The sequence below is a fragment of the Neofelis nebulosa genome, chromosome 4, assembly GCF_028018385.1.
Source record: "Neofelis nebulosa isolate mNeoNeb1 chromosome 4, mNeoNeb1.pri, whole genome shotgun sequence".
NCBI lineage: Eukaryota > Metazoa > Chordata > Mammalia > Carnivora > Felidae > Neofelis > Neofelis nebulosa.
Window position 1 is genome coordinate 139,858,453 of NC_080785.1, and position 25,750 is coordinate 139,884,202.

Consider the following 25,750-nt stretch of genomic DNA (forward strand, 5'->3'; position numbering starts at 1 on the left):
AGATGAAGACACTGGGCCTCAGGAGATTTGACAGAAAAGTGGAGGGACTTCAAGGTCAAGTCATTTGCCCAGTAGCACATGAGTAATCCAGTGGTTCTCAAAGGATGGCTCCCAGATCATCAATATCAGCATCAGCATCACCAGGGAAATGAGTAGAAATAAAAAGTCTTGGGCTTCACCCAGACCTGCTTATTAGAAGCTGTGGGGATGGGGGCGCCTGGGTAGCTCAGTCAGGTGAGTGTTGGACTCTTGATTTGGGCTCAGGTCATGATCTCAGGGTTTGTGGGATCCAGCCCCATGTTGGGATCCATGCTAACAGCATGGAGCCTGCTTGGGATTCTCTCTCTCTCCCTCTGCCACCACTCGTGCTGTCTTTGTCTCTCTCAAAATAAATAAATAAACTTAAAAAAAAAAAAAAAAGAAAAGAAAATCTGGGGGAGGAGCCTGGAAGTGTCTGGGTTTAATAAGCCTTCCAGATATTTCCGATTTACACTAAGTTTGAGAACCACAGGACTATTAATCAGCAAAACTGACTTGTACATCCTGGTTCAAAGCCAACTCTAGTAATCAAGCCCGTTAAAGAAGTGTACATGTTTTGCACAAACATACCCTTTTCCTTGTGTGATGCCATTTCCTCTTTTGGAGTACGATTGGGTGATATTTTTGTATACCTAGCTTACTATAGATCCCTGATGCAGGGCATTTGTTTCAGATTTCTAAATCAGTGCATCTGCCCTATCCTCCCCTCTTATGTAAGACAGGGCGTCCCCACTGAATCAGAGAATAGCAGGTGATCAAATGGAGTGTAAGGGTCGTGGTGGGCGGTGCCAGGGATTGTAAATGATACATTTTGGTCCAGCAAAACACCAGCTTTTCTCCTCAGTCTAGAACAGAGAGTATGCAGCTGCAGGCATGTTTTTGTTTTGATTCCACAATGCTAACCTGCACAGTTTGTGTATTTTATTCCTCCCTTTGGGGATTATTGTCAAAATTTCAAAATCAGATTTCTGACTTTGGTTCTGATTCAGGTTTCCATTTTCTGGGAGGAAAAATCACCGTATCTGGCAGCTGTGGACTAAGGACTGACAAGGCAACAATGGGGTGCGCCTGGGTCCTGACTGCTCTGTGTACGTGGAGCACGTGCCCTCTGCTCCCTCTTGCGTCCCGGACTCTAATGCTGAATGGCCTTTGCTCTTAGCACTTGTGTTAACACTTACCTCACTGCAAAGAGAAAAGTGAATTTCTGGGCCCTTGTCTCTGCTGAGTGCTGAATTAAAAGCTAGACTATTTTGAAAGAAGATAAGAGAGACCCTCTTTCTTTGTGGAAAGGAAAAAATAATCATGCATTGAACCCAGGAAAAAAGCAGCTGTTTCCCCTTACCTGTCTGGCCCCTGTGAGCATCTGAGGTAGTGAAGGTTGTCTTTCCATCTGGGAGGCAGTAAGTTACACTATGAAGAATTTGCATCTTCATGCAAGACTGGTACCAGGCTGGCTGCTAGAAAACTGATAGAAGCTACCAGATACCCGTCGGGTATTTTGGTGGCTTCTTCCCATCTGTGTATTTTCTTCTGGGTGATGCTTCCCATGGCTTTGGGTACAAGCTTGGGATAACCTCTGCCATGTGTGGTTCTTCTTCCAGGTGGTGATCATGGAAGTCCAAGGCCTCAAATCTTTGGCTCCCAATCGCATTGTGTATTGCACCATGGAGGTGGAAGGAGGAGAGAAACTACAGACCGACCAGGCCGAGGCTTCTAAACCAACGTAAGTTCTGTTTCTCCACAGCTCATCTACCAGAAGAAGGTTGCTCTCATTGCCACCATTTTGTCCAAGTTACAGGTCTGGTTTCCCCAGAAGGTTCTAGAAGGCATATACCTTGATTATTTTCCATACAGGATGACTCAATTACATTCTTATTCAGCAGCCGTAATAAGGATTCCAATTCTGGGGGCTCCTGGGTGACTCAGTCAGTTAAACGCCCAACTCTGGATCTTGGCTCAGGTCATGATCCCAGGGTTTGGGGATGGAACCCCATGCTCGCTCACTTGCTTGCTCTTTAAAAAAAAAAAATGTGTGTAAGGATCCCATTTCCTTCAGAGCTGAAAACAGAGGAAACTTAAATAATCTCCATTCTGGAGGCTTTATGTATTAATCTTAGAGAATTCAGTCACATCTTCAATCCTTTGATACAATGTACCGGAGAGTTTCATACAAAATTTCTTTTATTAGATTTACTAAATAATATTTGGTTTATGGTATAAGCAATTTGTTCAAAAGTTTCTCTATGTGCCACAGTTATGACTATTTCAGTAAAGCAGTTATGACTATTCCAGTAAAGCAGTGTATTATATTAGATACATTAATTCATTCAGTCAGTACATATTTGCCAAATGTTCACTCTGTGGGTACAAGGTAGAGGTGCCCAGGGGAGAGGAAGGTAGTCACTGCTATAGTTCTACAGATCTTATACTTACCATTGAGTGGGAGGATCAGAAATATAATCACATTAATGTATAATTACAAATAGTTATAAATGTTGAAAAAGAAAGAGTGCTTTGACAAGTGACAGCAGAGGACTCAAATCACTTTGTGGGGAAAGAGTCAGAGTTGGGCTTCTTTAGGAGTTACAAGACATTTGGGCTAGTATTAACAAAAGTTGAGCAAAGCAGGTGGGAGTGGAAAGAACATTCCAGGCAGAGTCAGCTTGTGCAAAGGCCCTGTGGCCAGCAAAGGCCTTGTAGGAAAGCAGAACTGAAGGAAGGCCAGTGGAGATGGAGTTCAGAGAATAGGTATGCCATAAGCTGCCAGTGAGGCAGGAAGGGACCACACAATGAAGGGCTTTGCTAGACTATGGAGAGGAAAGCATGGAGATAGGTGATTAGAAATGTGTTTTAAAAAGATCACGATGGCTGCAGTGAAGGGATGCAGGAGACCAGCTAGGATTCTATGGCAATCGTTCACAAGAGTGATGATGATCAATTCATTTGGGTCAGAAGACTGTCAGGCCTCAAAGATTCTTGACAGGTCACTACTATTTCCCTCCTACCCCACTGCCTCTTTCCCTTCCTTTTCTATCTCAATTATGCCAACCAGACTAATGACCTTTGTTCTGTTATTGTTGTTAATTCAAAGAAGTCATAAGAAGGATGACCCCTGATAGCAATGCCCTGCTTCTCCTCCTACAAAGCATTATGAACTGTTTAGCAGAACATGAATAGCTTACCAGGATGTTGAAACAAAATAGTTCAAAGAAAGCACTGCATGTTTCCCAGACTAGAGAAAATCTAGGGCATTGTATGCCTTCAAGTTTTTCTTTGCATAAATAACCTCGGAAGCTGGGCAAAATTAATGAATGTAAGCAAGAGGAAATGGAAACCAATACAACTTGTCACACACGATCCTTCCTCCCTTTTTTTAAACTTAGTTTTCAACTGAAGATGAATGCAGTTTCCTCTTTACTGCCTGCCTTTGATACAAATCCCAATTTTCCCCACACCTGTCACCATGGCCTGATCATTATCAATGTTATTATGTTATGCTGCATTATTTATGCATGCTTTTAAAAATGTGTCGTATGTGGGGGATGAAAAACCTATTCGGTGTTTCTGCCAACTTTTTAGGTGTTGGGCTCAATATGGTGTCATAAGATAGAGGAGGAAGGAGAAAGCTCTGATTATTCCGATAGGCTGTTGTTTCATATGAGCTATGGTAGCTTAAAACATAATTCACATCATTTTATTGGGTTTAAAGGTTTTAGCTGCCAGGGTAAATGATGAGCTGATCTTCATGTGTTTATGAATGCTCAAAACAGAGTTTCAGATTACAACTAAATATGGAATACTTCAGTCTTTCTACTTGACATACTCGTATTTCACATACATATTTACTCCTATCCACACATGTGCATTATTATGTCCATATTAATAAACATCTCACACTGAACCATTTTGCTTTTCTAGCCAAAAGTATGATAGTTTCATTTCTCTTCCATCAGTGCGTGGGTACTACTAAAACCTCACAGAGGATTTTCTTGTTTGCCTGTTTGTTTTTAAATACAGTAAGAGTGCAGATTTCAGGTCTAGGGTCAAGTCAAATCAGTCAGCAGTGGCTAACTGCAGCACTGTGTTAAGAAGGGTTCTGAGGCCAAATCTGTGTTCAGTGAAAATAGCGCATGACGAACTTGGAATTGGAATGTCTGCCATAGGAGAGGAAGAGGTCTAAGAACCTCATGTTTGCCATTTCTATAGCACCCCAAAGAGATAAACCCAGAGTTTGAAAACTAGCGATGCTTGTGTTTCTTGCTGTCTCTTCTTTGATCCTTTTTTTAAAATGGCTATTTATTTTTAAGAGAGAAAGAGAGAGAGTGTGAGAAAGAATGAGAACACATGCGAGCAGGGGAGGGGCAGAGAGAGAAGGAGACAGAGGATCTGAAGCAGGCTCTGTGCTAACAGCAGAGAGCCCAACACCGGGCTCGAACCCATGAACTGTGAGATCGTGACCTGAGCTGAAGTCGGATGCTTAACCGACTGAGCCACCCAAGCGCCCCTCTTTTTTTTTTTTTTTTTATCATTCCTGCATCAATTCTGTTTACAACCTCTATCATCTTCCTTGTAAATCACTAATTCTTTTCCTCTCTTCTTTGCCAGTTTCTTTGTCCTAGTTCAGTTCTGGAAGGTTTTTTTCTGCCTCTGGCGGTACCTGGTACTAGGAGCAAGCCCGTTGGTACAGGGGCCTTTTCTTCCTCCCTCCCTGGTGTGGACTTATTCAGAATCCTCTCTACCATTTTTTTTTCCTTTGAAGCTTATATTTCTTCTCCTTTTTTTTTCTACTTCTAATTTTTCCCATTGCCAATCTCCAGTTATCATGTCTGCTCCTTGATTTTGATTACCCCAAAAAGTATCCTTTGGAGGGTTATCTTTTATGTGTCCTAATAACTCCACTTCATTATCTGACAAGCTTAGCCCTTTTCCTGCCCTATTCATCCTCTGAATCTTGTCTTTGACTATTCTTACCACCAGCATATCCCCATACTTTATTTATACATTCTAAAATCAAAATTAAATCCAAGCCTGTTTTATTACTCTTGAAATTCTATTGTTGCTGCTAATAAGTATTTTCACTCAGCAACTGGAAACCCACATCTTATCCTTCGTGTGTCTACAAGGAATTTGACTTTTGTCTTTTTGTTTTGTTTTGTTACCAAGTACAGTCATGAATCAAGGAGTACGTTGCATAACCCACTTTGTCCAAGGGTGTAGGTTTTTGGAACTCCAATGTATAGATAATTCCAATAAAAGCAAGGGCAGGAGAATGGTACCTGCAGGGAGAATGATTAAGTTTGGAAAATGCAAGACATTAAATCTGAGTTATTCAATCTTCGTGGGCATTTAAAAAACTTGGAAGATTTCCAACCATATAAATGAACCTACTTAGCTTTGTTTGTTCATGAGTTTCCCAAACTTGTTTCACCTAATACCTATTAGCATCCTTCGGAAATGCTGGTCTATATTGTCCAAATCTAGTCACGGAGTTTCCAAACTCTCCCTCACCTCCTCAGCCAGTGCTGTCTCTTCACTTACAACCAGGGCCCTGCCCCGCATGATCATTTTGGATCCGGTGTGTGTAACGTAAGACTGCTGTGTTCGTGACTTAAAGAATCTTTTTGATTGGAAAAAATGGCGTGTGCACGCATGCGTCTGTGTGTCCTCTGTTCATCCTTCATTTTAGTGTGCTACCTGTGGGATTATTTTCAAGCAGACTCTATGCCCTCTCAATTCACTTGTCCTCCTTTCCTGGGTTTTTAATGTGGAAAGCCAGCAAAATATGTTATCACAAGTTTTCAAGCATTGTGTTTATTTCAAAGACTTTTGCCTCCATTTGTAATACATTGTTTCTGCTTCTGTGAGAAACCAATGGAGGTGCTGAGGCAGAAGTAATTGAAATGGTGTTTTTTAGGCAGGCAATCTCAGGAAAGCAAGGGAGTGGAGGAGAGAAATACTTTGCGGATGCAAGAACTCAGATACCTTTGTCTACCTCCAATGGAACAGAGCAGAAGACTTTTCTTGTCACCCCGAGGTGTTTTTCAAAAAGCCCGGCACTCTCAGCTCTACTGATAACAGAGATTATGTATGTTTTTATCAAGACAGGACGTGGAGTAAAATCAAATCATGTGACAAGGAAGTAACTAACTGCTTTTCCATTTGTTTGTCAGTTCTTCTGATCAGGTCAAGAACGATTTTGGGGCGCCTGGGTGGCGCAGTCGGTTAGGCGTCCGACTTCAGCCAGGTCACGATCTCGCGGTCCGTGAGTTCGAGCCCCGCGTCAGGCTCTGGGCTGATGGCTCGGAGCCTGGAGCCTGTTTCTGATTCTGTGTCTCCCTCTCTCTCTGCCCCTCCCCCGTTCATGCTCTGTCTCTCTCTGTCCCAAAAATAAATAAAAAATGTTGAAAAAAAAATTTAAAAAAAAGAACGATTTTATTTGGGTCTGGTAGATATTTAACACCACCAGAGGCCTCAGGCTCTGAGTCATCTGCAAACAGGAACCTCCAATTAGAATTTCACAGCATTGTTTAGATCTCATTTACCCAAAAATGTTTTTTTGTATACTGGGCCTTGAAGTGGTTTAAGTTGAAAGAGAATGTCTTTTCTGAATGTCTCCTTTGAAATGTAGATGTCAGGGGCTGATAGGAGGGGTGGGGACTGGTATTCCCTCAACAAGGGACAGGGGATGCTTTCTTTGTGTCCTCCTGGTGCTGGAGCTACAGCCTTGAATGACACACGTCAAGCTCTGGCCCCACAAAGTGTGCATTCTCATAAAGGCCACAGGCAGGAAACACATGAACAAGGAAACACGTAAGATAACCATCATTTCTAATTTGCGTCACCTTCCATTCACGGCCGGTGGTGCTGCTTTGTCTTTTGCATCAGGGATGTGAGTTTTCTCTTTTAAAGAACTATATTAACATTTAAACATGAAATAATTTAAATAAAATATATTAAGTAAATAATAGCACAGGTGGTGCCTAGATAATGGTAAAAAATAATCACGGAAGTATCCTGTGTTGGTACGTGGGAACAGCAAAGATTGGGGAGATGGTATGCAAATTAATTTAGGAAAATTGATGTAAGGAATTCTAAGATATTCCCTGAGTAGAAGATACACTCCAAAGTGACTTTCTTCGTGGATTTGTATGGTGTAAATTACTCTCTAAAGAAAAGCAAGCCCTGTGGATTAAATATCACAGAAATTTAAGTAATTAGGCTAAAAAGAAAGGCAGTTTTAGTTAGCCGTCTAATATTGTGTTCAATTATCCAAAATTATATTCTTCTGAGTGGAAACCAAGGATGCCACTTGACATTTGATCCTTTAACAAGTTTATTATTCCCTGACAAGCCATGGGCTTTGTGACATATGGCTTTCATTATTGTCACAGATTAGAAAACACAACCAGACTGTTTCCTTCCACTTTCCAGGGGAAGAAGAAAATAAGATGCCCTCATTGGTAGGTCTTGCTGCAGCCCTGGCATTTTTCAGTGGCACCTTATCTAATGAGACCACATTAAAGCAAAACACGAACACAAAATGCAATGACTTTCTGTAACACTTCTCTTCTGTGAAATATATTGTTTGTCCTAATGGCAACTCCAAGTGGGCCAGGCTTATTATGTCCAAATTACTCATACAAATGGAGTTGCATTAAATCGCCCCCACGGTAAGTCAGTTCCAAAGTCGGGAAAGGAAGTTGTGCCACCAATTCCTTGACTCATATTATCATCTTAATGGTACTTCCTTTCTCAGTATAACGAAAAATGTTTTCAGTATACTGGACCTTGGAATGATTTAAATGGAAGCAGGATGTATTTTTTGAATAGCTTCTTTGAAATTTAGATGCAAGAGAAGGATATAAAGGGTGGGCACTGGTATTCCCTCAACAAGGGTACAAGGGATGCTCTCCTTGTGTCCAACTTGTGCTGGGGCTACAGCCATGAATGACATAGATCACACTTTGGCCTCATAGAGTGTACATGCTAGGAAAAGACATGGGCAATGAATGAACAAATAATTGTTTAAGATAATAGCAGATTGTAATTCGGTTCTAAAGGAAATGAAGAGGCCTGCCGTAGTAAAAAGTCCTGGGGAGGTAAACATGAAAGGAGGTGATTCTTAGGAGGCCTCACTCCTCATGACAAAGGAGTGAGGCCTCCTAAGAATCACCTCCTTTCATGTTTACCTCCCTCGAAACTCCATGCTCAAGGTCACAGTCCAGGAGGCATTTATGTCGTACCTGAGTGGGAACTTGGCTACCACTTCTCTTGTTTTTCTGAGAGAGATGCTTAGCTTCTTTCAGAGTTAATTAAATCATAAATGGTAAAGGCCAACACTGACCCAGAAATTCAATTTTGCTAGGCTCCCAGAAGATGTGTGGGTTGGGAAGAAGCAAAATTATAATTACAGTTTGGGATACTCAGAGACTGCCCTGCCTCTTAGACCAGAAAGATTTGTCCAGAAGCACAACTTTTATTGAAAACCAGTTTGTGTTTGCTTGTGTTGGCTTGCTTGGGTAGTGAAAGGAAGCTGGCTGATAAAAACAGGAAACAGTACTGTAAGAAGTGGAAAGGAATGGAGTTCTAGAGACCAAGCTTCAGAGACAAAACAAGCATTACACACAACTTTTCCATAAATATGTCACCCCATCTTGTTCAGGTTACCAAGCTTTCCAGCTTCACCGTGTTCTGATGAGTGGTATCCAAGAACACTTTCCCCGCCCCCCCGGGGCAATTCTGTAAGATGTTCATCTACTTGATCCAGAGAAGAGCCATAATGGCAGAACTTTAAGGCAGACTTTTCAGGAATTTCAAGTAACACTGAGGTAGTGAAGTTTATAGACTTGGTAGAAGTTCAAAACTGGATGATCGAGTAACAGCTGAAGTTGGACAAGTTACACAATGATGTTCCATCTTAATGTGAAAAATTCATGAAAATTCTGATTTCATGAGTAGTCCACTGTAGGGTAGGTATATAACGAAGATGCATTTTTTTTTTCTTAGCCCTTTAGGGACCAAGGGACAGAAGGTTCATTTACTTTCTGGTTCAGCTCCTCAAATACGTTGCCAGAACTTACCCATCACTTGTACCTGATGCTAGAGTAATCTGAGATTGGGACTGATTGCCCATCACTGGTTAGTGGAAATCCAATGCAATGCATTTCTCCCCAAGTGTGGAAGACCACTGAACTTATCGCTTAGTGACCAGGGAGAATGTGGGAAGGAATGGTGTATTGTTTCTTACATGTAATAGTGGAATGCAGCCCAAGCACTTAATTTATCCTCACTAATAAGAAAATAAGAGACACTTGCTTTAGATTCATCAATGCATAGAAGCAATATGGCATCTTGGATAAGAGCACAGAATCGGGAGCCAGAGCACTGGGTCCATATCTCAGCTGCATGACATTGGGCAGGTTATTTAACTCGTTGTGCCTCAGTGTCCACGTTCTTGTGAAAATTAAATTAATTAACATATACAGACTATTTAAAACCCTGCCTATCATGTTGGCTATGATTATCATGACTTCATTCTTGTTTGGAGGGAGGAAAGAGAGCTGGAAAAAAATGGCTAGGTCTAAAATAGCAATTAACTGTTAAGTAATGTAACACCTTCTAGGGACCAGGTCCTGTGCTCAGTATTTCATAGTCAATGTCTTATTTAATGCCGTACTGACACCTCTGAGATAGGTACTGTTATGATTCCATTTTACTGATGGAAATGCTGAGATTCAGGGAGGGTAAGTAACTTGGTGAAAGTTGCGCAGGTAAGAAATAGCTGAGCCAGGAGCCAAATCCAAAGCCTGTACCTTTAACACATGCTGCCACTCCACTTCCTGAAAGAAATCATGCCACTAAAAGAAGGCATTTTTTCATTAGCATTGACTACTCAGCAAAGGTGTCTAACAGGGCTCATTCCTTTCCCATAAACGCAGTTACTTTATGGGGTAAATCAGTGCCCCTGCTTACGAGGTGATGAATGTGCCATCACACATCAGCACTAATACGGGTGCTCCAACTCACTGCAGACTCTCAGCTCCGCAGGCATAATTCGACCCACACGAGTCTGTGTGAGTCGGCAGAGATGAACCTGGGGTGGCCCTGACCTTCAAGGTGCTTACCAGATTCCAGAAGGAGCCACTAATGATAATGCTCGTCATCTCTCCTGACAGAATCAGTATCAAAAGCAATTGCCCCTACCATTCACTGAAGTCGGCTAGATGCCAGCCAGTGAGCTAGCTGGTATCATATGGTTGAGTCACACAGCCCTGGGTTTAAATCCCAGCTCCACCGCTCACCCGCTAGGTGATCTTGGGCAAGTGGATCCTCTTTCCTGAGCTTCCTTTCCTCACATTTGAAGTGGAGATAACAATACAACCTGCCCCGTGGGCTTGGTGTTGAAAAATATGATCCATTTTAGGAGCTGAGTTCAATGAACGACACAGTGTAACCTTTCAGGAAATAATAGCCAAAGACAGACTGTGATCTCGCTGAATCCCACATGGCACTGTTAAGAAAGAGATACCCACTAATGCCCTCGTTACCCATAAGGAAGAAGCAGTTCAGAGAAGAGGCGTGCCATAAAATCCTACAACTCCTCAAATCTAGGCTGTATGACTCCACACATGTGGGAAAATCTGCCTAAGGAGAAAGGGCACGATGGCCAAACTTCTTTCCAGAGCCAGAGGACCCCCAAGGTAGACTGCCATCAATTGGATGATACAAGAGCTGGTTCCCAAAGGCAAGAGGAACAGAAAAGGGCAGGAGTCCTTCCCGAATCCCCACCCAGGGTCACAACATGCCAAATCATTCAGCCCCCTACACCTGGGTCTCTACACGCCCGTTCTTCCAGCTTCTTTCTGGATCAGAGCCTTTGTTCAAGAGAGGCCACAGTGCTGTGGAGATCATCTTTGTCTGTGTGTTATCGGTTTTACGGCAAAGTGCCCTGTGCTGCGATACAGAGCTCACCTCACTGCAGGGCTGCAGATGAGTGTGGGGCCTCTGGGGAACACAGATGCTCTTCTTGTCATAATGCCAGTCATCGAGGTGTTTGGGACCTTCTGGGACTCCAGTGCTTAAACTCTAGAGTCCCAAAATTCCCTGGGTTCCTTTGCAAGGACTTAAAACTTTCACCCCACCCCACAGCTTCTGGTTCAGAGAATTTGGGCTGAAGCAGCTATTCCAGGGAAGCTTTCGTAGCTGGAATCTGGTTGGAAACATTTTGGTAATAGTATGGAAAATAAAGGTTCAGTGTAGGCATAAGAGCAAAGCTTTGGGGTAAGACAATCCCTAGTTTGGATCCCAATTGTGCCATGGACCTTGTTACATTGGATGAGTTACTAAATCTTTCTAAACCTATGTTTCTGCAACTATAACATGAGGCTAATGATACATATAGGCTTGTTGATGAGGCTTCAAATTTAATAATATATGCAAAGCACTTGGGACAAGTGTAAGAATTGGTATTCTTATTTTTGTAATTTATTATTGCCTTCAGTGGAGCCAGGGTGAAAGGGAAACAGGTAACAAAGGCCATCAGTCAGGTGCCCTTTATGGTTTAGATGCATGTTTTTAGTTTTCCTTGGACTGCGCTCATTTATACGTAAATTATGTACTTGTACTTGGAAAAATCTGTATTTCAGGCTGACTTTCTTATCATACCTTACATAGATGATCAATAAATGTTGATCGACTCAAAGTTAAGCCTTAATGGCAAATGGCTCTGGGAAAAGCTAAGGAGAAGGTCCCTGTGATGGACTTGAACCCTCTTTAGAATACTAACGGTCATAACGATAATTATGGTGGAGATTTCTGTACTGAAATGAGTACTAAGTATCTGAAAGAACAGAAATGGCTGCAAAATATCTAAGAGGACAGAAAAAGTGTGAAAAATCAAATGAACCCATTGCGTGAACTCTTTTCAACATCCAACCACTATCACTTTTCGAGTAATGAACACAGTACACATATGTATACACACACATGCACACCAAAGAATTGCTAGGTGCATCACCAGTTAAAGTACATCTGTGTAAAGTTGGGTGTATCTTGTCATTTAGCAAACAGGCTATCGTGGTTTTGTTGTTTGGGATTTTTTTTTTCTTTTGTAAATGTACTAGAGAGACAAAAGGAATAAAAAGAGAGCTCTTGTCTACCGTTACTTTACATATCAAAGTCTTCGATAGGTACAATAGGTACAATAGAATTGCAATATCAATAATTGAGAACTGTTAGGAAAGAGGAATTGGAAGCAGGGGTCTTGGCACTTGAAGTCCCAGTTCTGCCCTGCCATGTTTCACCTTGTTTTTCTCCCTGCTGCATCAGATCACACAAAGTATCCACTCCGACAGCAGAACTTGGTGATTTTCTGTTGAGCCAAGTATATATCAAGACTTGGGGCCTGGAAAATGCTTCTCTCTTTTGCACTTTCCTACTTAGAAGACCCCACACAAAACACATCTCAAAGCCAGCCTGGCCTCCAGAAATGGCAGCCTCTGGAAGGACTCGTTGTGCTCTTTTGGTCAACTGTGACCAGAATTCATACCATGGGCCTGCCACCTGCTGATCTCACAGATATCTGTAAGTCAAGGGGAGCATCAGGTTGTAGAGAGAAAAGCACAAGATGCTGTTCACTATCCTTCATTCATTCAATCAACCCTTCCTTCCTTTGTTGTGTGTGAGTACCTACAGCATGCTCAACACTGTGCATGGTGCTGAGGACAGAGCAGGGAACAAAAGATGAAAAATTGGGATGCCTGGGTGGCTCTGTCGGTTGGGCTTCTGACTCTTGACTTCAGCTCAGGTCATGATTTCATGGTTTGTGAGTTCAAGCCCTATATCAGGCTCTATGCTGACAGCATGGAGCCTGCTTGGGATTCCCTCCCTCCCTCCCTCCCTCCCTCCCTCCCTCTCTCTCTCTCTGTCTCTCTCTCCCTCAAAAAATAAATAAATAAACTTTAAAAAAAATCCAAAATCCTGCCATTATGGCACCCACAGTCTAATGGGACAGATAATCATTAGATAAGACCACTTTAGATCATTGGGTAGAGTTGCATCAAAGTTTGGGTTTGGCCTTACTGTTCAGTCAGAATCTAGTAACTTTGCTTCAGCTTTGTCTTTGGAAGACCTGATAGTCAAATGTTATTTCAGAGTCATTTCTGTCATTCCTGCATTTGCGTGTGCTCAGTGATCATGTAATCACATAAATAACCCCCATCGCCAATCAAGGTGATAATGTCTATAATACAGGCAAGGTTTGGTGCTCATATCTTAATACTCATTTTAAAATGTAAGTGAACGTTACAAATACACGTTAGAGTCAAGATCTTTATGTGTGCTTTTTATGTTGAATTCCATCAGTCGTTGGTTCCGCACACACACTAACACACGTATTTGTTATCAAATTGTGAACAGAGGTCATCCCTTACGATTACAAAACTGCTTATTTTAAATGAAACAAATGACTTCAAATGGTTAAATAAGTAGATGACTATTAAAAGAATGGGTTAACTTGATATCTTTAGGAGGAACATTCTATCCCTTCTGAGCCAAGAAATCTATAAAATTTAAATTATAGTACAAGGCAGAAAAATAAAGGTTAGCCTGTATCAGAATTCTAATCATTGTAGACCCATTTGGTGTACCAGCCTTCATCACATAAGACAAGATACAATAAAGCTTACCTTAATCTGTTCTATCCAGAAGAAAGAAAAGCTTAATAAGTCACTGTCACTTTTGACATTTCCACACACTGACAGAGCAGGTCCCCAAATATTTCACTCCTCCACCAACCTCAAAGCAAATATCTACTTAGCGTCCAACCTTAACATGCCATATAGAGGCACCGAAACAGAATGCTAAGAAATTCTTGCTCCTACAGCATAATAACCAAAGTTTACATTTTGATTATTAAAATGTCAATAATAAAATTATAATAACTAAATCATTAATAATTTTATTTGACTCCTGTATTCTCAGAAGCTTATTTTGTGATGTCCGTGCTTAGCCTTTTCCAAATATTTATTGTATCCCTCAGTCTATTTAGCATTCAGCCAAAATGTGGGTTAAGGGCCTTTGCTGTGAATCGAGGACGATTCTGTGGAGATTAGCCACATTGAGGAGAAGCTGTTGTAATTAGACTGGTCAGAAAGTATCCCCAGGAAGGGATGATTGAGCTGAAATGTAAACAGGAAGGAGCTGCTCCAGGAAAGAACGTGCTGGGCAGAGACAAAGGAGATTTCAAGACCCTGTGTAGGGAGGAAACTGGCACATGTGAAGGGCAGACAAAAGGCTAGAGATGGGTGAAGAATGAGGGGGAAGGAAGTTGGAGGTGAGTCGGTGAGGCTGGCTGAAGCCAGATTTCACACTGATCTGGAGACCAAGGTTACTAGTCTGGATTTTAAGCCGGCAAGTAACTTGGTGGCTGCTGTGTGTAGTAACTTGACTACATGGGGAACGGGCAGGAATGAACACAGGGACACCAGTTGGGAGGCTGCCACAGTCCTGTGGGGGAGAAGATGGTGGTTGATGGTTGCAAAGGAAGGGGAGTAAAAGGGACGGGTTCAAGACCCATGGGGACGCGGAGCCAAGCCTTCTGGTTTTTCACTCTTCCCAAGTGCTCTACCCTCTGGAGGTCACGTTCTAACCCCATACAACACTGGACTCTTGCCTCACGACCGTGTAGTTCTTCGTTATCACCCCACCTTGCTTTGTACACACTGCTTGCCGATTTGTAAGCTGTAATTCATGTGTCTTGGTGAATGACCTTGGGGGAGTTGACGCCAGCCTGACGTCGCTTACAGCCTTGTGGGTAATGGATGTACATCCGGGAGTTGGGACAGTCCGTTCTCTCGCTGGGCCTTTTCTTCCCTGCAAAGATTACTCTACAGCTGTACCAAATTTGTTCTTTCTCCACGTTAGCAAAGACGTGTCTTTTACAGAATGTTACATGCTGACATTAGGGTGACATTGACACCAAACCAAAAAAGAAAATTAATGAATTCACATTCCCCTCAAGGTTTCATTTTGTGCTTGATTTAAAAGTCAGATTGCACTGTGCTTGTGGTAATACTTGCTGCTGGTAGGGAGGTATTAATGTGAAAGGATTTCAAGAAATAACCTACAATGGGTCCAATCTCACAGAGCAAGGGAGCAGTTTTCTGTAGATAATGTGAGTGTTGGGTACTTGAAGTCTTTCATGAGGATAATGTTTAATTACATTTAAGTAAATCAGGCTTCACTCCAACTTCACGGTGCAATCTTAGACCCAGGACTCCGCTAACAGATGCAGCTGCTGAAAAATCTGGGCAGAAAATACGTATTTTGTGCATATACTTCAAATAATATTTTTTAGTATCTATTTTGTATAAGGCACTGTGCTCAGTCTTATTGCTGGCTTAGTTTTTAAAATTAGACATGGTGTTTTCTGATCAAAAATTTAATATGTCTATTGCTGAAATTTGGGGGAGATTGTAAGGAAAAATGTAAAAATTGCTCATGACCCCAATACTGGCAGCAATGATTATAAATAGCACGGTGTTGCTTTCCAGGTTGCTTTTCTGTATCTGTGAGTGTGTGTACTTACAAACCTACAGATAAATGCACATGATAGATAAGCTTGTATGGAAATCTTCTTGCTCATCTATGATTGTTTATCTTGGAGAAATTCCTGGAAATGGTATTGTTGGTTCACAGGTAGTTAGTTCCTCCATGTTGGTGAGTGGTGAGTAGGGTGACCAGCTCATCCCAGTTTGCCCAGAGCTTTCCAGGCTTAGCACTGAAAGTCCTTTGCCCTGGGGCAAAGTGGAACAGTGAGTCATCCTACGTGAGTGAACACTTCTGTTCCACCTCCGTCATCCTGCATAGTGGGGGAAAGTGTACGACTAATAGTCGCCTGCTGAATTTGTCGGGAGACCTCTGTCTCTTCAGCTTCCCCCATCAGGATACCATCTTTTGTCTCCAGCAACCTTCAGAGCATTCACTGGAGCTTTTTGTATACAAACAGCAAACAAGTCATTGTGCTCATGCGGAGGTCATGCTCCGGCCTCACTGAGCAATCTCAATTTGCTCCATTTGTCTGGATACATAAATAGCTTCACAATTAGAATGATTATGTAAACAGCAGAGTGAAACTCCATGTAAACAGATTACTTTGTAGAATTTGTACATTGAAGTGAAAACAAGGAACACCTTCCTTACATCTGTGTAGGAGCTCCTGTGGCTGTAGCATCAGGAGGAGACAAAGTCCTAGATTAAACTAGAGGGAGAAACAGTGCACAAGATACAGAAAACTCATTGCCGGAATTTTGCAATAACTACTAACAATATAAATCCTTTTTTGAATGGAGGGTTTTTGTGGGTTTTTTTGTTTTGTTTTTTTTTTTTTAGTTTCTTGTAACTAACCTAGTCCTTGTAACCTACCAAGGATCAGGACACCATATCCATATTGTGGGTGTCAAATTCGAGAGAAAACATGTCTGCCAAGCAACTCTTAGGACTAAGGTTAATACACTGGCGTTAGTTAAAGTAACATAAAATCAGTTACTGACTTCGTTGCCTAATACCTAAACTTTTCTACAGTCTAGGAAAAAGTATTATATAGAAAGCAAATGGATGTATAAATATAAATACAAAATAAAATATAAATATAATTTGAGGGGCGCCTGGGTCACGCAGTCGGTTAAGCGTCCGACTTCAGCCAGGTCACGACCTCGCGGTCTGTGAGTTCGAAACCCCGCGTCAGGCTCTGGGCTGATGGCTCGGAGCCTGGAGCCTGTTTCCGATTCTGTGTCTCCCTCTCTCTCTGTCCCTCCCCCGTTCATGCTCTGTCTCTCTCTGTCCCAAAAATAAATAAAAAACGTTGAAAAAAATATATAATTTGAGAGACTATATATATAAATATATATACACACACACACACATACATACACATACATACATACATACATACATACATACATACATACATATATTTGAGGAAAGTATTCTTCCTTCTCTTTGGCTTTTATTATCTTTTTAAAATAATTAAACTAATAAAAAGGTTTGACCTGTGTTTGAAATACAAAATACCCAGACACTTAAGAAGTAAGAGAAGAAATCTACATAACCTTGAGGACACTCTAAAAGACAGGCAGTTGGTAGGACTTAATTCTAAACCTAGGTTTCCAGGATGATTGAAACCCAAGTCTCTTGAAATTGATGTCAAACACATTATTTAAAGTGGAGGTAAATCACACAAAACCCAGCAGTATTTGCACTGATGTTTTAGACCCAAGTGAAAAAGAGAAGTACATACTCTCTTTACATGAGGTTAAACCCAATCAAGGGACAAGTAATTAAAATTTCTTCATAGGAATCCTTATTTTAAAAAGAAAATGGGAAAGCGCAGATCCAAAAATATTGTCCTTCCAACCAAAACAAAGCTGTGTTTTCAGGAAGCTATACTGTCTTGTCTGGCTATTTCATATCTCTGGTTTCACCTTGCATCCTGGTTTATTCCATTTTTTCTGCATCCTGATTCATACCTGTTTCCTTATTCATTCAATAAATAGTTGTTTACATAAAAATATGAATTAGATATTGCTCTAGGCACAAGGGATACAATGAATAAGACAAGCACAGTCCCTGCCCCCAAGGAGCCTATATTCTAGTGAGAAGAGGTAGAAAATAAGTATGTAAACAAGTAAAATCATGTAAGAGAGCAGTGGGTACGATCGAAAAAATTAAACAGTGTGATATGATGGAGAATTACTGTGTTGGGAGAAATTCCCTTTAGATTGGCTGGTCAGGAAATCCCTCCCTGGGGAGGCATTGTTGGAATTGAGATTTCCATGGTAGGAATCACCTTGTCACCTGAAGGTCAAGAAGAATAACATTTAAGAAAGAGAATAGGTCCAGTTTAAAATCCTCAGGGTAGGAATAGCTGCGATATTCAAGGGACAGAAGGAAGAACATTATATCTGGAGTATGTGAATGAGGGGTAAGGAATAAGTGAGACAGGCAAGGCTCTTATCAGGTAGAGCCATCAGAAAGCTGTAAGTGAAGGATGGCCATGATGCCGGTTACTAGGTGGGCAATGGATCGGAAGGAGAGGCAGAACAAGAGCATTTAGTATCTTTGTAATAGTCTAGTTTGAAGTTGAGCGATGGCTTCCTGGGTATTTATTTCATTACTATGCTTCAGAAATCACACGTGCTTTGGCGTATACTATTTGGCAATAAAAAGGAATGAAGTAACTTATGCATGTTAAGGCACTGATGAGCCTCAAAAACATTATGATAAGTACAAGAGGCTAGATACAAAGGGTCACATGTTATGTGAACCCACTCGTATGAGATACCCAGAAAAGGCACATCTATGGAGACAAGAAAGTTTTGAATTGGTGCCATGGCAAATTCAAGAATAGCCAGTAAAATAAGTAATGAAGTGAAATGAAAATAATAACGAAAGTAAAGAGACGAGTGGTCGTCTGAGTTTGCAGATGGGAGTGTGACTGGCTGTAAATGGGCACAAAGCATCTTTTTAGGGTGATGGTCATATTCTAAACCTGGTTTATAGTCATGGCGGCACAGTGTTGTAAAGTTACTAAAGGTCACTGAACTTAAAAGGCAGATTTCATGGTATGCAAATTGTACTTCAAAAAGCTTTATTTTGAGAATTATTAGGAGAAAAAAATTTTTCTTATATATATATACATATATATATGTATATATGTATATATATATTTTTTTTTTTTTTAATTAAAGCAGACATTGCAGAACTAGTAGAGAACTAGTAGAGAGCTGTCCAAAGCAAGAGATGAAAACAGCTTAGACTGGATTGACAATGAAGAAAAATAGATCTGTTTTGGAGAGTGAGACTCTAAGACTTGTGGCTGAATTCCGTACGTGTGTGCGGAAGTAGTTGGGGCAGAAGAGGAATCCCGGACAGAGCCTAGGTCTGTGGTTGGAGTGAGCAGACAGCCGTGGTGCCGTTTCCTGAGTAGCAGAAGAGCATATTAATCACTTGTCGCTACATCCAGTAAGTAAGTCACCACGAATAGGAAGCGTGTTGCTGGTAGTTAGTTAGGAAATTTTGCACACACACGAGAACGTGGTCGAACGTAGAGGATTTGGAGTTGTCCCTGTATTCATAGCTCTCTGATTCACTTGTGTGGTTATCTCCTTGTTTTGAGTCTGTAAGAAAATGATTGCTTGGCTAATAGGCACACGAAATTGTGTCCAATCTGCATCCTGCTGTCTCTGTGTCATGACCCTGCGGGCGTGAACGCGACTCGGGGGGTATTCCCTGCCGTAGCCGTACAACCGGTCTAGTGCTTTTTTCTTCTGCATCTGTCAGGAAGCGTTTCTTTCCAGTTGGGTTATGCCCATGGGAGGGAGTCACAGAGCAGAACACCTTCCTAATTTGAGAATCTGAATGGAGAAGGAGGAACACTCTACTTCACCTACAACAGAGAAGCCCCAAATATTTAGGCATTATTAGCACAAGAGATTGGACCTGCAAAAACTTCCTCAAGGCAAGGGATGGCTCAACGGATTTATGAACATGTTGTTTACTCTGGGGTTTCTCAGAATTTTGTATGACAGTGTGAGGCTGAATATATTTGCGACCTCCAATAATTACGGCTCTTTAAGGAGAGGGCTTTTTAAATTTTTTAAGATTTATTCCCATTGTTTATTTTTATTTTTATTTTTTTTCCCATTGGTTTTTTTTAAAGTGTTGATAGCAATGCAGTCCTGATAGGGAAGGGAGGAGAATAAATGCATACTCCAATGATCTCCTGCCTTCAAACTAATTTACAGCAGGACTCACAAGTTAGGATCTTTCGACTCTAGATTGCTTAAACAGTAGCTTAGATGGTAAGCACACAGAAGGTACATATACACATTTTTTAATTTCCTTATCACTTTGGAATTTAGCAGGAAAACATCAAACAATGGTTTGTTTTAAAGATTCTCAGATTATCCTAAGAGCATTACTCCACTGAGCAATTTCTCTAGTTACGGCATCAATATAGTTGATGTCTTTTAAATCCCTCAGTTTGAAATTTTCAGTTTAGTAAACAGGCCATGAAGTAGGTCTTATTTGCTTTCTAACAAACAAAGCAGAACAGCTTGCCCATGGGGATTTAAATCATAATTTACATTTAGGTTTATTTTTATATACAGGCCATAAGTACAATTTGCAAAGCTGGATAAAACTAAGGCACTAGAAAATTAAAAAGAGAGATTTATTTTTTTCCCCCTGAAAATTGAGCTCAGTTGTCATTTGAAACTGCTTTAATTAAACAGAATAATTGGATTAGGCAGAGGTTTGCCTAGTTTGCCAGAATCAGAATGTGACAGTTAATGTTTGCCGTTCTGTTCGGTGGAAGGCAGGATGCGCGCGCGCGCGCGCACACACACACACACACACACACACACACACACACACGACCTGGAAAGAAAGTGAAAGTTACATGGAAGTGATTCAGAGGAATTAAGGACTTCGCATTATGTAAAAATAAATCCCCACATATACATATTAATGATGAGATTCCATAGAGAAATCGATTCCAAACGTGGCTTCGAGGAGAATTAGGACATATATCTACTTGTAAGTCACCCTCCCTTTTCCAAATCCGACACATTTTTAACATTCACTGCAGTTCAACACGCGGCATACATGCAGCACTAGCTACAGCTTTCTGCATCTTCCGTCATTCTTCCCCACCCTCACACCACACCTGCACGCTGCCCGTGCTGGTATTTGTTTTACAGTTTTCTTTAATTCTACCCTCATTTTTAAGCTTAGACTTTTAAGGGGAATCTTTTCTATCTGATTGTAAATAGAGAGTAGCCCTAAGAATAATTTCAGTGACAATAAAACAGTGTTAGTAAATTCTAGGTTGATATTGTTCCCTGCAGAAGGAGGCTCCAAATGTCAACAAAATTGCCCTCTCTTTAAGACAAGAGGATGGGCCAATTTAAGACATTCTTCCACCACGCGGAGCCTTTCTTCCCGAGGTAATCAGAAGGAATGGAAAAGAAGGACTGTCTCAGGAGGCTGTTTGACGCCCCACCTTTGTACCACCTAAAATCGTCACCTCCAAGATACAGGATCTGACATTTGAGAATCACAGTGTTCGATCTCTGTTGAATAGTTTAATTATACTCTAAATTTCTCTGGTTTGCATTTATCCACTTGGGTGGTTTTTCTAGAACATTCCATCGTTTCTCTTCTGCTTAGTGAATCTTTCCCCGCCGGCTTGCAAAGTGAAGTGAATGAGAAACACTTAATTAGTGATACTGTTGAATGTGGACAGTCATGACAAAAGAGAGAAAACATTTTTCTCCCCAGCTGGCGTCATCCCCTGAATTATCTGACTAAAATACCAAATGAAAGTGTTAATTCTTGAGGGGGGGGAGGGGTAACCAAAGAAAGCTCCACGGAGAAGAAAGCATTTGAAATAGGCCCTTACTTTTCTCTGAACTTTGTTTTAATATACATTAGCATTTTATTACAGCCTTGAAAACGATGAGATGGCTGTTATTGAAGAAGTTCCCAGGCCTCAAATAAATAAAATGAATAATTCATTAATTTGTTAAATTTCACTTGAGTATCTACAATGTGTAAAACATTACTAGACGCCAGAGATGAAAAAAATGAAAAGCAAAGACCTTGCCCTTAGGAGGCATGCTCACTCCCAGGAAAATAAGTGATGCATATTGATAGTGAATATCAAACAGTTCTGAGGTGAACTGCATATTCCTTCTTTTTGAGGAAGCCAAACAGTCCTCCTGGAGGAGGTAGCTTTTGAAATGGCCTTTGAATTTGGCTATGAAGCACTTGCAGGGTGGAAAAAGCCTTCCAGCAAAAGGAAGAATTGTCCATCACACGCCTACAGTATTGGAAGAGCAGGACCGTGTGGGGAGTGTAGGTTCTAAAAAGGTATAAAAAGAGAAAGGGAAGAGAACAAAATCTACGAATATTGGCTAAGTCGGGGCAAAAAAAAAAAAAAGAAAGGAGTCTTGAAAATTAAACTCAAGAGAGGGAACTTAAAGAACAAGTACATTTAGAAGACACAACATGGTAACTGGAGAAAGAATGCTTGGCAAATGCCATTTGAGAGACCCAGCTCCAGCAATGACCTGTTTCTGGGTTTCCTCCTTCTAAGTTTCAAATTTTGGAGTAAGGGAATCTGATTGGCACAGCCTGGGTCAGGTGCTTGTCCCTGCCCCAGCAGGTGTGGCTAGGAGGACAAGATCACATACCACAAACATGGCCCCTGGAGGTGAAACCAGTGTGGAGGTGGGGCTGGAGAGAAAGGGTTGTCCTGAGCTGGGCATTAGTCTACACCTACCTCAGAACAATTCTGTGTGATAGGTGGTATCATCCCCATTTTACAGATAAAAACTGAGACTTGGTACCATTGGCTGATCTGCCCTGAGGAATGGAAGGGAACTTGAAAATACAAAGGGAAGATGATAAACAAATCTATCTCTAGGAAGTCCCAAAGTTTCCTTTAAGCGGAAAACAAGTTCATTGAAGAGATGGGCAACTGTATCTCTCAACAAGAGTTTTGTTTTGTTTTGTTTTGTTTTGTTTTGTTTTTAAAGAACTCTTTAAGGGGCCAGAGATATTTTGGAATAGTTTCCTTTTAAAAAAATTATTTACCAACCCTGGTTTAAGTGGTTCTTTGCACAGCTGTGTACTTAGCAGCGAGTAAGTCACTTGAGTTTTTGGATTAGGTTTTTCCTGGAGACGGGGATGGTCTCATGCAGTTCTCCAACAGCTGGATCTGGGAAGGTTTGCAAAGGGATGAAGATTGGGAGGAAGAGTGGGGAGGACACAGATTCAGGGATCAAACATTGTGTCCTACCCAGAGAATGAAGTCTGTAAGGATATGTTGAGTAGATGCCAGTAACATCCCCACCCCTGGTGTAACAACCAAAAAATGTCCCCCGGGAGGGGGAGGGTGAAATCAATCAGCCCAGGTGAGAAGCACTGACTTAGCTAATGATCCTTTTTATCTGTGCTATCAAACCATGGTAACTTATTTCCACAGACTGAAACAATGGTTTAAGAAAAGAATAGTTCAGCTCTGAAGAGTTACAGTTTGTATCCATTGCCCTTGTAGGCAATATAATCACTTAAGGACTATCTCATAGAGTCTGGTTGCCTGGTGATAAACTCCCGGGGGGGAAAAAAAGGTCAGTCCAGGATCTTACCCTCCTCATCTTAATGCCAAATGGTGACCAAGGTACAGCTAGCAGGCAAGAAGGCTAGGCATTTATTATACATCGATTTATGGCTTTATTCTTTATTTAAGTCATATTATCTTCTTGCAAGCCAAAAATAAATAGAAATCCATTGCAGTCTAGTCCATTTCCTGGTGGTGTCCAGGAACGGAACGCGATTCAGATGATCCAATCAGAGGAAATGGAGGGATTTGTGTTTCACTATTAATTAAATGCTAAGGCGTTATCCATCACCAATAAAGAAAAACCAAGTGGCACTTTCCGTTCAAAGATTCAACTCCCACCTCTCTGTCTCCCTGATCTAAGTTTCAGATTCTCCAAAGTATGAGACCAGGAATGGCTCTGCTTGGCCATGGGGTCTCTCTTGGGCTCAGGCAGCTGTAGACAAGGGGCATAGCCACATGGTGTAGACACAACCGTGAGTCCCATCTCTACCCCATGTATAGGGGCCTCCTCCCAGAGAAAGGAGATGGAAGTTTCTTGAGATACATTTATCTTCCATACCATTGTTATGTTTTCATGTAAAGTAGAATCTAAGTCCAGTGTTTCAATTAATCCAGGTGTGTTTTTAAATTCCATCTGAATGTCAACCCTGGTTACAGATCCTCTTTATTAGTCAATTAACTTTTCTTGGATGAATTAACAAGATAGCTAAGAATGCAAAGGACCTAGTGTGTCCTTGACCATTTCCAACTCAGCTGAAATATTTCTGCAGCAAAGGGAAATGTGTTTGGGAACACTGGATAAAAATGTACCATAGCTGGATTTTACCAACGCTCTTTTTGAAAGTCCAATAGTCACAAAATTGGGGAAGCATTTACAGCCCAGGATTGCCATCTAGTGGCTAAATGCTATCATTACTTCTCTTTTTGGGGGGCTTCAAGAATCTCGTGTGTCTCAAAGTGTCTTATTGGTGAACAAATGATAAAATGGGCCAGTGTATCCTGCTAGCCCGTTCCATGGAAAAACAGCAAAAAAATCACATAAGAAGGGACAAGGATACTTAAAAATGCCAATAGCTAACGTTTGGCTCGTTCCATTTTAAGACATGTTCATATTTCTTAATCAAGGTTTGCTCCCTACCTTTAAAATCCTAGCTAAAAGAGGAAAGTCTGCAATTACCATGTTCTGGAGAACACATCAGATGTGCATATGCATCTCGGCCTGATTGTGCGGCTTTTGGAAGAAGTTTAATGGCACAGAAAACTAGAACAAAGTTCTGGTACACAAGTAACCATGTTGTGTTTGTCTTGTGTTCTGTTGTATATCCATAGTACCAAGAACCCAACCTGGCACATTGTTGAAATGCAAGAAATATTAAATACTTATTTCTTGACAATGGGAGGTATGTAGAAGTCAGGTACATTTAACTCCGTTTCATCCCATGTTTATACCCCAGACCGTCTGAGATTGGGGGGGTGGGGCACATGGGGGAGCTGTTCAGCATACAGCCCTGAGACATGTTCCCTGGGGGATATTCCAACTCCAAGCTGAAAACAACACAAAGAAACGAATTAAAGAAACTATGCAGTAGAGGTGACTGCAGAAAGAGGGAGAGATGAATGAGGGTTAGAATTGTCTGGAAAGGTGCACAGAAGAGACGGGGCAGGGGTGAGTGGGATTTGTATAAGAAGAATGATGAGCCATTAGTGATGAAGAAAGCAGCCCTAGGAAAGGTTCGGAAGTGAGTAGGACCATTGGGGGTTGGGGAGAATGGGATTACCATTAGGAGTGAGGAAAAGGGAGTTTGGGCCTTTGGGATTTTTGCCAATCCAGCAAGCACTTCCATGAGCTGCCCAAGTGACATCCACAGCTCTTGACTTCCTGTGGCCACTTCTCACACCAGCAGCCTCCTTAGGCTCCTCGGCCACCTGCCTTTCATCCCTCCATCCACATAAAGTCCTCTGGACACAGAGATGTGTCCCTTGAGATTCCCAGAATGAGACATTCTTCCCAGAATACTCTGGTTCCTCCACATCCAGAGATTTGTCTATACATTGTATTCACACAGGATTCACAAGAAAATCTACAATGCCTTGGACAGAGATTAAATGACAGAAACAAAGATACTGGACCCAGAAGCGTTGAGTTCATTCCGCCTAGCCCCCTCACTATACAGGTGAAGCCACTGGCCAGAGAAAGCATCGAGTTTGCTGAGGGTTGCACAGGACTACAGCAGGGGCTGGAACTTGGGCCTCTGAACTCTCACTCCAGTGTTCCTTCTAATTCCCCACATGCCTCTTGAGAGAGGAACAAGGAGGGGGAATTCTTCCATTCTGGAGTTCCTGGTCAGTTAGGAAAGTGGCCCTGGGGCCGGCTCTGGCAGGTTGTGAGGTCCAGCACTAACAGGAGAGCCAGGGGCATTGGACTTGGGACATACTGCTTTTGTTGGATCCCAGTTCCGCTTCCAACCTATAGGGGCATGGCTGTTAGTACAGGCTTTTTTTTTTTAATGTTTATTCATTTTTTGA

The 25,750-nt window shown here is 41.5% G+C and overlaps 1 protein-coding gene across 19 annotated transcripts in view; it reads left to right on the forward strand.

Moving 5' to 3' along the window:
* CADPS (calcium dependent secretion activator) overlaps window positions 1–25,750 on the forward strand; it is a 479,125-nt gene that overhangs the window by 235,086 nt on the left and 218,289 nt on the right. For all 19 annotated transcript variants that reach the window (XM_058726308.1, XM_058726310.1, XM_058726311.1 and 16 more), the window contains exon 6: window positions 1,641–1,762. In XM_058726308.1, the coding sequence (XP_058582291.1) occupies window positions 1,641–1,762 (122 nt within the window). The remainder of the gene's footprint in view (window positions 1–1,640; window positions 1,763–25,750) is intronic.